This window comes from Labrus bergylta, chromosome 1, assembly GCF_963930695.1.
Source record: "Labrus bergylta chromosome 1, fLabBer1.1, whole genome shotgun sequence".
Lineage (NCBI taxonomy): Eukaryota > Metazoa > Chordata > Actinopteri > Labriformes > Labridae > Labrus > Labrus bergylta.
Window position 1 is genome coordinate 10,003,660 of NC_089195.1, and position 17,851 is coordinate 10,021,510.

A 17,851-nucleotide genomic window follows, 5' to 3' on the forward strand; every position below is an offset into this window, starting at 1 on the left:
CTGAGGGTTAGGGTTAGGGTGAGATGCACAAACATGTAAGAAGCATTTTAATGTTGTAGTCAGTGCAGTGGTCATCAACTACATTTATACGAGGGCCAGCTTTTTTCTTGACAGACACCGTGGGGGCCAGACTTTAAAATATGTTTGTACAAAAGCCTGACAGCTGTCAAGACCGATGTGAAGAAGTTGGTGTAAGAGGGTAAATGAAATTTCGAACATTAACATAATGCAAGTATTTCAGCCTTTTGATTTTATTTTTATGTTTATTGTTTAATCACCAGAGGTTATTTATATTCTGGGAGCCAGATGGGAAGCTTAGGGGGGGCCTCATGTGGCCCGCGGGCCACCAGTTGATAATCACAGTTGTAGATGGTGGACATTGTGTTTGCATGTCAAATATATATTTGCAACTTATACATTATCACAGATGCCAATTAAATGTAAAAGCCGGGCATTAAGTTCATCGCAAATTCAATCAACACTATGAACATGCACTGCAGTAAAATTACTGAGAGAAGAGTCATGATAGGTCATGATAATCATGCATTTTATTGGAAATGAGACAAACAGTACACAGGTATTGCAAGGTCAACATTACCCTAAAATCATTACAAAAAAAAAAAGGTTCATACAAAACAACCAAATAAAAAATCTCCAAATGCTCAAACAGAATAAAAATAAATACTGTAGGCGCAGAACACAAAATGCAGTTGTTAACCTTTATTAAAGTTGATTTGGCTAAAATGTTTCAACAGTTCTGATCAGGTTACATTCATGTGTAAACATTGATATGAGGCAAGACATTGGAAAACCCTACAGTCATCACACCATCCACCCTTCTGTTGCATCGTTAACAATCAAATGCAGCTGCAGGACTCGGAGGTAGCCCCGGTCTATGCTGGTTCAGACGCAACGTTGCACTTGTGATCAGAAAGTCGTTTGACAGACTGTTTGGTCCACAGGCAGCCGGCTGTCTCCCTGCTTTGTTTGTGGTCGACGACGTCAACATGATGAAGGAGCGTCACAGGGGGCGAGCAATGTTCTGGTGGTCCCTTAGATATGATTTATAACATATATCAGCTATTAATGTGCAAAAAACAAAGACCACCTCTAGCTCAACACCTCATATACACTTTCACATCTCTTATCTGTGACTGGTTTGATTGTTTGGAATAGGGCACTTGTGACAAATTACATTTTGAAGAGGAAAACCTTTGTGGGGGCTACATTTGATGTTAAAGGTTTTATAAACACATAGTCTCAACAATGGTTTCAAAGGGCATTGCAACAAGAAAAAAGAAGGCATGGATGGGACTGTAACACAAATAATAATACACATTTATACTGTACATACTCAGTTCTTTTCCAAGCAAACAGGCAGTGTTGCCTTTTCTGATGGAAATTCACTACTGAGTCAGGTTTGGGGATTGCGATGGCAACAGGCCAACGGATAGATTTCTTACTATAAATAATTCTATGGCATGGTAAAATAACTTTTTCCACATACGCCTCTGCTGGAATACTTTTCTTTTGACAACGTTGCACCGTTCAAGTTTGAGTGTCTTGCATCAGCCTTTAGCTAAGAAAAGCTCCAAACCAAAAAATGTTAAAGCTTGTTATTAAATGGCAGGAATTGACCTTTGTCAAAGTCAAAGACGCTCAGATTAAAACAAACAGACAAACAAAAAAAGAGTTATGAAAGTTCATTCTGGACATCCTCTCATCTTCAACATCAGATCTTTTGAACGTTTTTCAAGGTTAATGGATGGTAAACTGCAACACAAAGGTCACAGATGTGTAACTGTATATTAGGTCATTTCTTTATAAGTCGACACATTGACAGAGTAATGCTTTTGTATTGTTTATCGTATTATGAGCTGCATTTTGGTAGTGATGGATTTTTACTCAGTCCAATCACAATTGAGTTTGATTGATAGTCAAGGCAGTCAGGTATTCCCGCTGAAAGGACTTCATTCTCCTCCCTCTTTGATCTGAAACCAAAAGAAAAAACCTGAACAATGTCTTCAGCATGTCTGTCTAACATAAAAGATGCATTCTGAATAATGTCCTTGGTGTTATCAGTTTTAGGATCTAGAGCTTTGTTTGGACCCTGGGTCTCGCTGGTTCCCTGCATGGTCCAAAGGTCCACAGGGCTTGCTGGCTAGTCCTTCAGGTCTGGATGTAGCTCCAGCTGCAGGAGGCAACAATGACGCCTCCTGCTGAGTCCCGGGGCTGATCTTCTGGTCTGTCAGAGGGCTGGTCAGGCCGAGAGTGGACAGGGCATCCAGGGTGCCGTCTGCATCCACCATCATGTCGATTACTGTCAGATAAGGCACAGAACAAACATTAAAAACACAGTTACAAACAATAATAAATAGTGGCCCTTTAAATTTGATGTGTCACAGTATACAAAAAACACAACACTAAAGCATCATATCCATACTTAGCAGTTGTTTTTCCACTCTCTTCAGGTCTTGAAGGATGGTTGAAATCTCCTATTAAACATGAATACAAATTAAAAGTAGTTAAGTGACTGAAAGTTCAAACACCAAATAAATCACCTCTATGCATCTATTTGGAACTGCAGCAATACATTTGGAGCTGAGCCTTGTACACTCAGTGTTGCTTTATGAGCCCTGAGACTGTGTGCTGGATTCATATATCATTTCTGCTCAGGGGTTCACACGAGGTCAGACTCGTTTGAAGGCAGAATTTATGACTACAACGAAGTTCTGTGGACTCCCTAAACGCTGACTACAATTTCTTTTTCTAAATAAAAGTAATCATATTTGGTGTGCTTTCCGCTTCAGCAAGTGACTTTTAAAGTGAAACAATAGTGCAAGGACTGAAGAGTCGTACATTTCATCCTTCAGCTGCTACAGCACATACTAAGGCCACACATAATATACTCCTTTTCAACACGTTTGAATAAGTCTCAAGAGGTCCCCACAAAAAATGTTTGAGAAGTTTCTTGCCAGAAATCCACTCTGATCCTGTATTTGATCATGCCTTTAAAACCCCCCTATTTCGGGCGTGCTCAGAACAGGCTGTTTCTGTGTCTGTAGCTTTATAATGCACGTGAGCTGTATTTGACCACGCCCCTCTGGAAGGGGATGTGGCTTGGGCTTTCTTGCACTATGCCCAATTGTTATCGGTGAGAAGCCCTAGATGTATGCAGCTATCATGGCTGTTTAGTCTTTGTCATAAGCCTTAGCAGAGGAATGAGAAGTGTACAGGTCAGTCACCTTATTGGAGCTCTTGAGCAGTAAGGAATCATGCTCTGCCTGCAGTTTGCTCTCTATCTCCTCCCATTTTCTTTCTTTATCCTTGAAGAGGATCCTGGAGACCGAGTTAGTCCAAAAACAGATGACAGGAAAAAAACATGAAAATACATTTCATATCTTCATGGAAGTGTTTGTTGACTATTAACATGCCTTGATTCATGCATTGTCTGTAAAATATAGAAAAGAGGAAAACAGGCTTTGAGTTGTCATCTGCTTGTCAGTGAAAACCTTTGTTGTTCCACTCCAATCGGCCTAGTTCTTGCATAAAATACTTGCAGGGATGTTAACAACACAGCAACAGTATGTTTCTATTTGGCTTTACATGCCGGATACCTCTGTCTCTGGTTTCATTGTCTGCACATATCATTGTGTCTTGTATAAGAAAGTTGCTTCATCTCTCTTATAAAACAGAATGATGAAACGTTGGCTCATCTTTCTTTGACTGCCCTTTTCTTTATGTTCACTCCTGATTCCTAAAAACTTTCGGCTTCATGTGCTCATCATCTATATAACTCAAGGAAGCGTGCTCTGTCTTGGGTTAATATCTTCGGCTCCCTTATCTTGGTCTGAGCTACAGAGTCGAGCATCGCATTAGTTTGGAAGATTTTAAAACCAGAAGTGAAGCATCATCTGACCAGTGATGCACGTTTTACTGCTGAACGCTGCTAACGTTTTGGTCTGGTATATTTTTTGTTCGTTGTCTGTCTGTTATTTGTCCTTTGTGTGACATGTTTTATATGTTTAGGAGTCCCTTATAAAATGGTGAATGGACTTGAGCTTGTATAGCACTTTTCTGGTCTTCTTTTTACACCGCAGGCGGTCACACCTACACATTTACACACTGATGGAAGAGTTTGCTGTTTACATCAGAGATAACTAATAACCGCAGACGAAGCAGCGGGAGCAACTGGGGGTAAAGTGCCTTGCCCAAGGACACATCAGACATGTGGTTGCAGGAGCTGGGGATCGAACCCCTGACCTTCCGGTTGAGAGACGACCGACTCAGATGAATTTGCAAGTTCCTCATAAACTAAATTCATAAACCTTCTTCCTGTTTTGTAATTCAGCATGCGGCTTACCTGATTTTGCAGGTTGTTTTGTCAACAGACTGACGTATCCTTGTGGACAGTTGGGTCACAGACGCTAGAAGTAAACTGTCTAGTACCCCCTGTTAGATGATGAGGAGAAACACTTCATTTTATTCATCAATACCACGAAATGCAAATGAATGTTTGAAAAAGCAGGGTATGACATTAAAGCACATATCCTTTTCAATACTACACAAACATGTAATCTTTTTAGCTCAGTAAATAGATTTCCCTTCAGAAGCACTGTTCTGTTGAGGAGTGACCGTTGGACATGTTTGGAGCGCCCTCTAGTGGAGCACTTGTGATATAGTCAGACATGATGATCTTTTACTACATAATTATTCACAAACACACTGCACTGCTGCAACATTGAACAGTCACAGAGTGAAGCAGCAAAGTTTAATATCTATGTTCTTGGATGAGTTACCAAACTGCAGCTAACACTTCCCGTAAGTTATTACATTGATTTTCCTTACTTAAACTAAAAACAAAGAGAAGATTGTATATAGGTCTAAATAACAAACTTTCTTTAGCCCAATGGTAGCAGAATGAGTGTACAATGTCAGGATAATAGTTCATATTGAAACAGGGACTCACGTCGTCTCTGTTCCATGTCTGTCTGCGGATGGAGCGGGCGCTCTGTCCACTTGAGCTCCGGGGTCGAAGCTCCACAGACCTCCCATTGGTTCCCATGCTGTTGTTCTCTGCAGGTCCATCGAGGTCCAAGCTGTCATCACATACACGCTCCTTCAGCTGGAAGATAAATGCGTTTACAAGAAATGTTATTTTAACAGATCCTACTTTTGGTCAATTACAAAATGTACTTTGCTTAGAATCTAAACTGCGTTACCACAAGTTGAGTCTGTGACGCAGAAAATGAATACAAATCTTGATGTTTTTCTGTTACTTGAATCTAGAAGATAATAAAGACACTGTTGTGTTTTTCTAATAATGTGTTGATTACCACAGCTCCAGGGTCAGCGGCTGCAGGGCTGACTGAGTCGATCTCTCCCGCCACATCATGAATCTCTCTGGCCAGCATGGCAAGGTCTTTGGCTAGGTCTTGGCTTATCCTGAAGTAAAAACAATAATACAGTTACCATCTGATAAATGTTAAGCACGTCACGTTATTTGCTTACGTTCATCTAATTCTTAATAAAATACGTTATAAATAATAAAAGCAGTGCCAAAAACAAAACAAAAACATTGAAAAAACATTCAAACCACCTCCTACAATCACCTTTTCCTCTCAACATGATTGTTTTGTTTAAATATAGTAATCATGACTCATCGTTGCTCTCAAACAGCACTGAAGCACCTCTCATCTACAGTACCTGGCTATCTCCTCACTGTGTGCTGTCCAGTCTCTCATGTACTCATCCTGCTCTCTCGAGTGCTGTTTCAGGCCCGCTAGGCCTGCAGGATTAGGAGTTGCCGGGGCTGACCCTCCCAGCTGAGCTACCCGCGTGGAAGGAAACGCCCGTGCTTGACTCTGCTTGGATAAGTGACGGTTTGAGCCATACTCGTCCTCCGAGGTGGACGCATACTCCACAGGCACGCGGCGCCATCGAGTGCTAGCTGGTGAAAGAAAAGACAGGAAATAACGTTTACTTGGTGCTTTGATTGATTTGTTTGGGATGCTTTAGGGTAGCTTGATATTACAAAAATGTTAGCATATAAGACATTAGCATTAATACAGTTTGTCCCCTCACAACCCCAACACAGTTTCAGCAGACGGATGTTCAACATGAGTCTGGTCCTCTGCTTTGCTAAATGTTGCTTAGTGCTGTTCTTATGTTGGGTTTAAAATAATACCACAAAGAGTAATTTAGACCTGCATTTTATTTAAATGTCATGACTATTTGTAACATTTTTGAAACTATTATTTTCGCTATACACATGAAGATTGATTGACTGTTGATATGTAGTCATTTATTTGGCAACCCTACCAATGCATATCCTATGAGAACTGTCTTTGAGCTTTGTTTTAGTCACCACAAACTGAGGGGAAATTATTTTGCCCTAGTTAGTAGGGCCCGACCGATTTTTGGGGCCGATATTGATTCTGGGGAGAGAAAAAGTCTGATACAGATAAATTGGCGGTTCTATGTTCAATCTGTAGAGATATATAGATATATACACATTTATTGCGTTGTAGTTGTAGTTATCAGACGCTTGTGTAAAATATATTTAATGAAGAGAAGATGGTCACTCAACTGGAAGGTAACTGTGCATGTACATGCGTCAATGCTTAACACTCTGGAGAGTGATAATGTTTGCTGTAATCCATATAGCGCCCTCTGCTGGTGAAAGAGAACTGCTAGTTTAAAACAATGATACTCAAATTAAATTATATTTGACTGGTGAATAAATCTAGCAAGATCGGCACATATCGGCCATAAAATTAGCCGATAACCATTGTCATTTGGTATGCTAATATAGTCGGATCGATCGGGCTCTACTAGTGAGCTTATCATTTCTGTTTGGTGCTGTGTAGGTATGCAACTGCTGAAAACAACTGGAGGTTGAAAACTAAAACAAAAAGTAACTGACTTTAAAACCAAAACAGTGAGCTCAAAGATGCTAAAAGGCTCTGCAGAGTTTCAGAGTTAGGTCATCGTTTTCTCATGGTATGTCTCTAAGAGTAACTCATATTACATATATCACATGATATATCATTTATTGTCATTTTACACACTACTAAAATGTTTTTTTTACACGTGTAGTTTTGAGTAAATATAATTTTCCAAAACACTAACATTTCTCAGTTTCAACATTTAAAATGTTGTCTTTGTGCTTTTTTCAATTAAAAAAGGGTTTCAATCTTTTGCAAATCACACATTCTGTTTCTATTTACATTATGAGAGAATGGAGCTGATTAATGTTCCTGCAATTTAAGTATCAGTTTGAAACAGGTCTGAAACTATTTTTAATTTCAAATTCCATTAAAGGAAATTGTTCTTTAATGAAACTACAACTTACACGTAGGTGTGACGTGGGAATACGATGAGGTGCCTTTACTCTTGTCAGGCAGCTTGGAGGCACTGTTGGCCCTGGCTCTGGGTCCAGACACTGAAGTGACATTAGACCCTCTCAGTCCTTGTCTGAGGGCATAATCACCTGCAACACTGCGGGCCCCCATACCTCTATGCCGTGTCACAGTGGCCTCTGAGTCGCTTTGAGCCGAGGGGGATCCGACCCTAGGTCTCCTCGGCTGTGCTAAAGCCTCTATCCTGGACATTCCTCTTTTTACCATCCCTGTCCTCGATGCAGAGCTGGTGGTCGACGCCTCAGAGGCGACTGACATCCGGTCAATATCAGCAGGTTCAGTATCTGAAGAGTCCCCGAGCCGGGCTCGTCTCAGCAGGGACGCTCTGGTTGGCCTTGGTTTGGTAACATTGGTGGATTTACTATTTGAAGAGGCAGGAGCTTGGGTTATTTTAGCCCGACTAGACTTTGTGCTGGCCCCCAATGTGGTGTTCCCAGTCTGGCCTCTGGTATGGGAGCTTCTAGACTCCTGTGTAGAGGTGGGCTGGGAGTCAGAGAGCAAAGAGTTGGAGTTAACGTCATCATCAGTGAGATCACAGGAAGTCCAGGGCCGGCTGGTCTTTTGAGGACCTGATGTCTTTGTCTTCACCCTCCTGTCCTGGCTCTCGCGGGCCCCAGCAGGACCTTTACCCGTCGAGCACAGAACCGTCCTCTCCTTCTGCTGTGCCGCAAGAGTCCGCCGTTTCTGGACTACTTTCCTCGCTCCTTCGGCTTGGCTTACTGTGCTCGTCGTGTCCACGTCTGACTCGGGTGACATGGAGCCTTCAATGGACTGACTTATGGGATCACCTTGGTCTGATACAGTGGTTTCTAAAAAGGCGGCCACAGCATCCGAGTCTTTCTGCAGTGTAGCGCTGTCGATGACTTTCCCTTTACTCTGAGTTCTGCTTTGTTTAAGCCCATCGATGCGAGGGATGAGCTCAATGGGCACGTTGGAGCTCGGTTTCTCCACAGTGAAGCTCTCCTGCCTCAGCAATGGCTTTCCAGCACTTTCCCTGGCCTTCTCCTCCTCCTTTTTCCTCCGCTGTGCCTCCTCTCTTCTCTTCTCCCCACTGGTCAGGGAACGAGGGGGGAGTTTGGCCATCACACCTGACTGGCTTGATCTCCCCCCTCCACTGTCCTGGGACTTGGCCGGTGAGGAACGACTAGGGCTGCCACCATGACTGCCCACAGCTCCATGACCGGGTCGATTCTTTCCCCTGCCCATCTTGTCCTCCAGGTTCTCCTTCTCTTGTGGCTCTGTGTCTTGTTTCTCCCCCATATCTACCCGCAGGCCTGAACCTGGCATCCTCCTCCCCAGGACCAGCTCCTCACCCGGCAGTGGGGGCAGGGTTCTTCTCTTACGCTCTGTGTAGCCAGATGAGGCAAAAGAGGCTGAGTGGCTGGACTCACTAATTTCTGCTGAGAAAGGAGACAAACAAATTGTCAGTACAATGTTTAATATCTTTCAACAATATGTGGTATGATAGGAGAACAAGTGCTTAAATTTGTGTCTTAGATGATGGCCTATTGGTCACCCTCCCCTGCATGGAGGCTATAGTTCTCCAAGCAGAGGTCCAGGTTCCAGTCCGACCTACCACATGTCATTCCCCACCCTCTCTCCCCATTCACTACTCTATCCATTGTCCAATCCAAATAAAGGCAAAAGCCCAAAAATAAATCTTAAAAGAGGTGTTTTAGGATCCTTTACGGTTCATAAAGCCTTTCCCTAATGCTGTTTTACACATACTCCCCCCTGATATCTCCAGGACCTTTGCAGCCAGAGCCAAGTGGACACTCGAGGAACTGCGGTTTCCTGCACATCCAAATTGGCTTCATTTTTTAACACTGCAGGGTGCCGCTTGGTTTTAGCAAGTGTCAGCATGACTAACTATGGAGTCAGTTTGCCTGCCTTTCTGCTGCATTCATATGGTGTTGTATCATTACAACTTTCCTTAAGTGTTTCTTTTTTAAATTTTTATACTCAAGTTTAACTTTGAAAGATCAAAAGTCTTGATTTCATTTTTTTTTTTTTACCTAAACAATGAGAAAAGAATGACACCAAAGTTGGCATCAATGCTTAATTTTGGCAACATTCAGGGTAGATCCCTTGAAATAAAATAAATAACCTAAATATTTTCTACTACCTCTGTCCTCTGTGACCATGATGTGACTCTCCCCTCCCGATCCCTCAGGGTCTGTCCTGATGTGACTGGCAGCCAGAGTAGCCCACTGAGAGACCCAGCGGGGACCACCCACAACCAATTCCTCAGGTAGTACCTAAGTAAAGACAACATTAAAAATCATAGTGTTTAAATAGTAGTAAATAGTCGTTTGGTCGTTTACAATTTGAATGACAATAAAGAAAGTCTAAACTTATTAAACTTGCAAAGATATTTTGGTTTCCTTATTATTTTTTTAGCAAGACTTTTAGGGCGTATAGTTTTTGCACCTCTGTCTCCACACGTCCTGGCTTTCCTCTGTCTCCAGTACCAGACCTCTGGGAGTTGAGCCTCTCTCTGTGGTCAGCACCCCCCATCCTGGCCACACACACAGCCTCCTGCTCTTCCACACCAAACACCTGCAACAAGAACATAAAAAAGTGAACACACAAAACACATGCATATAGCAGTCTTTTTTTGTTTGTAATCAAAAAAAAATAGAAAAGAGCCTTTCTTACAAGGTGTTTCCGCCTAACCTTGTCGATCATTTTCCTTGCCTCTTCCTCTTCATTATCTCCATTCTCCAGCTCAATAGTGTAAGTCCCTTTGTCACTATAATCATCGCCGCGTTGATAGCAGTCATCCCGGCCGCCTTGCTGATGTGTTGCAGAGTCATGTCTCCTCTCAACTAATCCGACTGCTACTTTGGAAGTGGAGGACTTGCGACGGCGAGCGGGGCTGTCTTCCTCTGCAAAAAGCCCCTCTGGGACGTTAGCGCGACCCTCTCTGAACTTCATCCCCGCACCGCCCCAAAGACCCCATGAGCGCTCCTCCAGAGTTGCGGCCCTACGCTGCTCTCCATTTGCGTTCTCTGAGTCACTCTGAGTACCGTCCTCATGTTTACTGCCTGGTATTGGAGGGATAGAGAAAATGAATGTGCCAGAATGTTAAAAAAGACTCAAAGTATAGAGGCTTAGTCCATATGAGATTTAAGTAAACAAAGCACATACACACCTTTAAGACTCTTCAGCTGTACAGGCACATCACTCTTCACACTCTCCCCGTCTTCTTCGGCAACCGTGTCCTTCAGAGCCAGCGGCAGCTCGTTCTGAGCCAGCCAATCAGCAACTTTCACTTCCGCAGCAACCATGGCTGTCTGAAGTGGACTCAGCACTTCGCCGCCGGGCCTTTTAGGACGCGGCTTGGTCTCTGGTCCCACCTTCGCCACTCGATCTTTGACTGTCACTTTGCTCGACGCTCCCGGGTCAAACTCGATGGTGAAGGAGGCGTGGCCAGCAGAAGACGCCGCGGCCTCTTGCTCTCTTGCGGGGTCGTCACTGCTCACTTTACCTACTGAGGTCGTGTCCTTCGTAGGGATCTCAAAGTAGCTGGGCTCCTGATTGGCGGCTGATTTTGGGGCCGATTTTGAGACATCTGTACTCCTCTTGGCGTCTGTCAGACATAAAGCATACATTTTAATGTAGCGCCTTAAACTTTACAAAAGTAAGAAAAAGCACTGATGTATTTGTGAAGTCTGAACATATTCATATCTGTTTATAGTCGGGTTGTGAAACACCTAGTGTTAAAATACAATCTACATGCTTCCTAACCTATGAAAAGGTCACAAAAAAAATACCTGTTTCAACTTTCTCTCGCTTCCGTTCTGAGCCTTTTTCCTCAGGCCTTCCATGTTGCTGGTCCTCAGCTTCTCCGTCTCCCCACCAGGCGGGCTGGCCATAGAGGGGCGTACCTCTTTGCAGCACCGCTAAATCTCCTGCAAAAACATATGAAGCTCATCGTAAGTTCAAGCAGGAGGACTGTTTCATACTCATCTCTTCTGCTTGGGGATCAGCTGATAAGAGGGTTTGCTCTTCAGTATTAAACCAGTCATATTTCACTATGACATCTATCAACCAATCATCCTGCTGATGCCAAACTTTAAATCTATTTTCCTCTCCCACCCCAGTCACCTCCAGTCTCATCTCATCATGTCTAAGTTGAGTTCTTTAGATGTCCACCCCTCATCCAACATCCTTCCTTCATGGCCACCACCAATACCGCCAGTGTCAACTGAACTCCATTGTGTGTGTGTGTGGGGGGGGCCTCTTTAAATACATGAAAACCTCCCGGTGGTGTGAGGTCCCCTCAAGGCATCGCGGACCACCAAGAGAGGAGTCGCCACATGCCTTCTAAAAAACCCAATAAAAATATGAAAATCATTTAAAACTGTATATTCGACCCATTGTATCCAACAGCAACAATGCTGGTGACTGCTGCTCTGCACACTATGATGCACACACCTGTGTGTCGAATTAATACTTCTTGTCTGGCCACTCAGTGCTTAATGGAAATGACATGTATTCTGGTGCTAGACTTTCTCACACTGAAGTGCTATATAAAATCATTTAATGGATTCTAGGCTGTTGTAATCTTTTGTGTTGTTCTTTTTTATTGCCAGTGTTTGGACAGGTTTATTAGTGCATGTGAGCGGCTGTGTGCTCCATTATATGCCTTAAACACCTCCAGAGCAAACAGGGGGTCCCCAGTCTCTGGCACCCTTATTTTTGGAGTCATGAGCTGAAAAGTTTGGGAACCCCTGCTGTAGATCATATGGCATCACAATACATTTCAGTCAGTTTCACAACCAGTAAAAAAAACTCGAGGTACTAAAATTCTTCAAACACAATAACCTTCAAAATGTTGTGCTTAGATATCTATACATGTGTAGAAGCAGCCTCTTTAGATTTAGATTAGAGATTCATAATCACAATAATGACATGCTCCATTTGTATTTCTCTGCATCCTTGCACACTCTCACCTGTAGCCTTATCCTCCACTCTGCTGGCCTCGGGGGGCTTGGTGACGGCCCCCTCGCACACAGGTGCTGCTGCTGTCTCAGACGGTTTCACCTCAGATTTAGACGGTTCCCCCTGCGGAGGTTTTTTGTGGCTCAGCTGGAGCTGGCTGCTGTACTTCTCATGCTGGAAAAAAAAAGAGTTGTGCAAGGACAGTTTCAGGAGAGAGGGAGGAAAATCATCACTGTCGAATGCTCTTCCATCTACAGAAGGGCAGCCAGACTTAATTAAATCATTCATTTATTGCACATTTTCTTTCTCTTTTGATCTCAGACACAGCATATAATTGAGAAGACTTTGCGAATATCACGGCTGAACTTTCAGCTCCCTTATTAAGATGAAATCCCCTCCTTTCTACAGCCACCTGGGTAGTTTGCTGTATAAAACAGCTGATTCATCAATCTCAAAAAGTAGCATTTTGCTCAGCTCAGCAGAATTCCTCTCTCCCTTCGACTAAATTCTACCCTTCTGGTTTTTCTTTTTTTTTTACTGATGAAAAAACACAACAGCCTTCATTACATATGATCTCCCCCTTCTAGTTTCTAGGAACATGCATGTCATATGGTCTTACCTTCAGGGCCTCCTCTGGAATATGCAGCTCTCCTCGAACCACAGTGAACAGGTTGGTATGTGAGGCAGGTTGAGGAAAAGAAGACGTTGCAAGGTTGGGAAATGTGCACTGATGGTTTCATCTATTATGCATCAGGCGGAGGGCAGTGAGCGTTCACAGCCATTGAAGAACAGATACAGTTACAGTGTTGTCTGTGTACACTGACCTTGTGCTGTGTGTCACATGCTCCAACAGATGCAAAAAAAAGATCATATTCAAAGGATATCGTACCCAAACCTCAGCTTGTCATCTATTTTCAGGGTGACATAGATTTGCTCCTGAATTCTGACATCGTTGACAAATGTCTGCAAACAAAAGCAGAGTGCGAACATCAGGGACAAATATGACTGTTCAGTAATGTAATGTGATGTTAAGACTGGTGTCGTATTCAAGACCACTTTAACCAAAACCAAGACACAACCGACACCAGAGTGCTCCGATGACTGATACAAGGCCGAGACATTTAGGGATCATGTCCGAGTCAAGACTTGACCAAGGCAGGGTGAGACCGACCATAAATATCACTAAAAATCATAAACTTTTGTGCAGCAGGCGTGTCACTCACTTAGACCATAACACCAAGAAGGCAGTGGACGTAACCGGGGCATAAAAATCAAAGTTATTTGTTTTATTAGAAAGGGGCAATTTCCTTCAAATCACAGTAATGGTGTGGAAAATAGCCTATCAATGGTGGTTGGTCCAGTCTGAGACCGAGACAATACAGAGTGAAAACACTTTCTGAGACCGAGACCTTCAAAAAGTGGTCTCAAGACTAATTTCGAGTACTACAACACCAGTTAGGACTTAACAGTGTCTGCAACAACGTGTACAACCAGTAAACAAATCTTTAGCCGGTGTTGTTAAAAAAAAAAACTCAACTCAACAGGAAGTCTCTCAGTGCCTCCATGTTTCAGGAGGGGGTTTAGTTAAATGCTTTCTTTTGCTGCGATGGAGACGTTTGCCTTCAGCAGATGGAATCTCTGCATGATCAGGTGTACTGGTTGACATTCTGGCTGATCCCCAACCCCAGTGTGTGTTTTGCTTTTTGTTGTTTTATGGTATTTGTTTCTTTTCCTCACTTGGGGTCTTCTTTAAAGAGGGGCAGTCTTTTTTTCTCAAACACTGCTGTCTAACTGGCAGCTCTGGACTGTATCTGGGACTTTTAGATATGTGTCCCCTCGCCCTATCTTTCTTCCTGTCATTGTGTGTAATAGTACGGGGTGTTTAGGGGTATTTATGGTGCATTAACATTAAATGTTAAATACTTATCAGACTTTTACTGTGCAACATATTTATTGTACAATAATAATGTACTAATAACCATGCTGAAAATATATAAAATGTTGCAATATTGTATTTTTTTCTAAAATCCTCTCATGTGCAACATTTCTTGTCACATTTCATGTACAATATAACTTCATACCTATTATACATAATATGTGAAATGTATCTTATCCCTGTAATGTGCATTACTTTACAGAGGTGTGCTTGCACTGAAGAATGTATTGAAGGCACTTTCTTAAAACTTGTTTTTTTTATCTACTTATTTTATAACAGTTTTAAACCCTTATGGATGTTTTTCTTTTTTTTAACATACTTTATGAAGGGGAAATTCTGGTTTTACACTCTGTAATTGAGAGACATGCTTCTCAAACACATGGGCCTGAAATACAAACATGCACAAACAGGACCAGTGTCTGAGTGGGGCTGCTACACAGGCAGCACCAGACTGACTGTTGAGGGTTAGGTGCCTTGCTCAAGGGTACCTCGGCAGTAATCTGGAGTACTAGGGGGTTGACCTAGTACCTCTCCAGTATTCACAAACTCCTATACTTGGTCTGCATCAAGACTTGATCTGGTGACCCTCTGGGTTCCAACCAAAGTCCCGACAGACTCAGCTACTGCCACCCCCATGACTTTATTTTTGCGTAGCACAGCAACTTTCTGTCCTAAAAATATCTTATGTATATGCAAGGCTTTTATTCTATTCTATTTAAGTCTCTCGTGAATGTCTTATAAACAGTAAAATAAAAAAAACAAGTGTCTAGAGCAGATCCCTGGTCAGAGGGCTGGTGAGATTGACTTAATCCTGAATGTTAGGCTGACTAAAATAATAATCTTGTTAATTCACTCTGTCTTTGCACGAGTTTGTATCACATCACACATGGACATTAATTTGGTACATGTTAAACAGATGCTTTGGACGAACATCATTCTGCAAAGGGAAGTTTAGAGATGCAAGTAAAGTTATAAACAGGCAAAACTTTTCTTTGGGGCGGAGGGAGGCTTGAAAAGTGATCAATGACGCTTGAAACCCTTCAATAACAAACCTTTCTTATCAAAATATTTCATTTGATTAAAGATTCTTCCTCAGTATATATAAGTGACTTGTTGTTTACAGTTAGTAAATAAAGCAATAGAGACACAGAATAGTCGATAAATGTGACACTCACCCCATTCAAGCTGCCCAGGTCCTTCACTTTATGTTCGTCTGTATTTGGCTCATAGTTGATGACAGCGTGCTGTTTGTCCACACTGCGGGACTGAACCACACAAAATCCAGTCAATCATTGTAATCCAGGCTAATCTCAGTGTATCAGATGATAATCCATCTGGAGGGAGCATGACAGGTCAGGCAGGAGTTACAGCACTGTACCTGCAGCATGAGCTCGCAGTCGTCCCTCCCCACAAAGATCATCTCCCTGGGGAGACGATGACGCGTCCCCCCGCTGCTCACCAAGAACCAGGAAGTCAGACTCATCGCTGCCTCACGAGCTGAGCATTGACCCTTAATTCATCCTGCTGAAAACAGAGCCACTGTTAGACGTCAGTTATCCATCTATGTATCTGAGGTTCTTCTATGAGTCAGACTTAGATCAATAAAAAGGTAAGTTAAGAGATAAGAGGCGTGAATGAGGCATGCTGCTCCGTGTTTATATAGAAGCATCATCTGTGTGTGTGTGTGTGTGTGTGTGTGTGTGTGTGTCATCTGCTCAGTAGCTATTTCAGGAATCACCCGAGGAATCTGACATGCCTTTCTCTCCCTGTAGCGCTCAAACAACATTAAATTAAGGACATAAGTGGACACAATGTACCGACGATTCACAGAAATCCAAGCAACCTACTTTAGTCCCAAATTGAATTGATCAGCAGAGTTGCCTGGTCGCCGAATTCAGCAACACACCTTTCAAAAAAAAAAAAAAGAAAAGAGGGGGAGGTCAGCTTTTGTACAAAGGGAAAAGAAGAAAATGAGAATGACTTGGTGGCAGATTATGAGACAAAAACAGACATAATGAAACATGCATTAGGACAGCTAATTTAATTTGATGCTCTGCAGAAAGTCAGACAGAGCAGGGAGAGGCAGGAAGTCAGAGGAACAGACGGAAGATAAAGAAAGTAGTGATGTTTGTCCTCGAAAACCTACATCTCTACTCTAATGATGGTCTCATATGATTCCCTTGCAGTGTGTAGAATTCCCATGCACATAAAAATAAATAAATAAATAAATAAAAAAGCACAATAGTCCTTCTCCCAGAGACAAACAGCCGGTTCTCCCTCCTGCAGGAGCATCATCATCAGCACACAGGCCCTGCTGACTCACGCTCACAAGAGCCATAGGTGAATATGTGGGATTTAATTACGCTCACTTTGTCAAATCTGGGGCTCTTGTTTGTGCACCAGCAAGGCACCAATGGGACTTGACAGCACCCCTTCTCTCTCTTTGAGGGAACGGACGGGTTAACCTTTTTTTTTTTTTTGTTTTGGCCTGGCTTTCTAGTGGCCCAGATTTGCCTTTAAGACGCTTGACCACACACGGCTTTTCGTCCACTCTCTGATATAAATCTCTGCAAATGAAAACACATCAAGTGTTGCTCACAGGCAGGAGGAGGCAGCCGATGGGCGATTAGTCGGGCCAATGCTACAGCCTGGAAATTAGCCATGTTAGGCCATGTCTCAGTCCAGCGTTTTTTTCCACACGGAGCCAATTACTGATGACAACAGTCTGGACCGGAGTATTCACTTCCAAAAATGTGTAAAAAAAATACGAACGTGTTAAACAAAGACTCATGCTCAGTGTTGTATAAAATGTATAGCTGTGGTGTGTCTGCCGTGAATGCTTATTACCGACATGTCATCTGAAGCGTTTCATCATTAACGTTCAGCAAACCCCTCTTTAGTGTGGCCACACATCAGGCTAATTTAAAAAAAGAAAAAAGAATTACGCAGACACATTTCACGTGTTATTGTAAATCAGGTTTGGGGACTGTGTGCTGATGTGCAGCCACGGCTCTCCCGTTATGGACGACATGGGCTATAGGTTTGTCGCACACAAACACAGCCCGTCTCCATCCATCCTCGGTGCTTTTAGAGGCAGCACGCGACAAACAAAGCGGGCTCGTGATAAGAAAACAAACAGAGGGCCGTAAATGTCACTCACCAGCTGCTCTCCGGACGATCAGCATCCGCTATGAGGAGGATTATGAGCGCTGCTGCTGCTGCTGCTGCTGCTGCTCCCCAGAAGCCTGCTGCCCAGCCCTGCTCATCGAACACTACCGTGTTTTGGCCTCACGGTGGCGCTATGTGCTCACAGCAAGATAATAATGCCGTTATGTAACACTGTACTGACAGCGAACCATGAGTGGCCTAAATTCCATGTGGTTTTGGACAAAAAATGTTTGACTAAGCATTGGAGGCCTAAATATAGATAAAGGCTATCTTTAAATGATAATGTTGGCTTTGAATATGCAAAAAAGTAGAATTACAAGTGGTCTATTTAAAAAAAAAAATTGATTTGATTTGTGTTGTAAGATTATTATTATTGGGT

The 17,851-nt window shown here is 42.8% G+C and overlaps 1 protein-coding gene across 4 annotated transcripts; it reads right to left on the bottom strand.

Moving 5' to 3' along the window:
* Positions 1-526: 526 nt before the first annotated feature.
* On the bottom strand, positions 527-17,594 carry cep170ab (centrosomal protein 170Ab). 4 transcript variants are annotated; one of them, XM_065953458.1, is made up of 20 exons: positions 17,465-17,594; positions 16,152-16,210; positions 15,683-15,825; positions 15,480-15,569; positions 13,250-13,331; positions 12,988-13,043; positions 12,380-12,542; positions 11,198-11,335; positions 10,576-11,013; positions 10,080-10,468; positions 9,852-9,980; positions 9,547-9,679; positions 7,355-8,821; positions 5,707-5,950; positions 5,337-5,445; positions 4,970-5,125; positions 4,364-4,452; positions 3,246-3,339; positions 2,444-2,495; positions 527-2,320 (listed from the first exon to the last, which is right to left on the bottom strand). In XM_065953458.1, the coding sequence occupies exons 3-20, from the start codon at positions 15,785-15,787 to the stop codon at positions 2,085-2,087; spliced, it is 4,170 nt and encodes a 1,389-aa protein (XP_065809530.1). In that variant the 5' UTR covers positions 15,788-15,825; positions 16,152-16,210; positions 17,465-17,594; the 3' UTR covers positions 527-2,084. The 4 variants fall into 4 exon arrangements, with proteins under 4 accessions (XP_065809530.1, XP_065809538.1, XP_065809535.1 ...); XM_065953466.1 differs by having other exon boundaries at positions 10,098-10,468; positions 15,683-15,828; XM_065953463.1 differs by having other exon boundaries at positions 7,355-8,818; positions 15,683-15,828.
* Between the last annotated feature and the right edge of the window lie 257 nt (positions 17,595-17,851).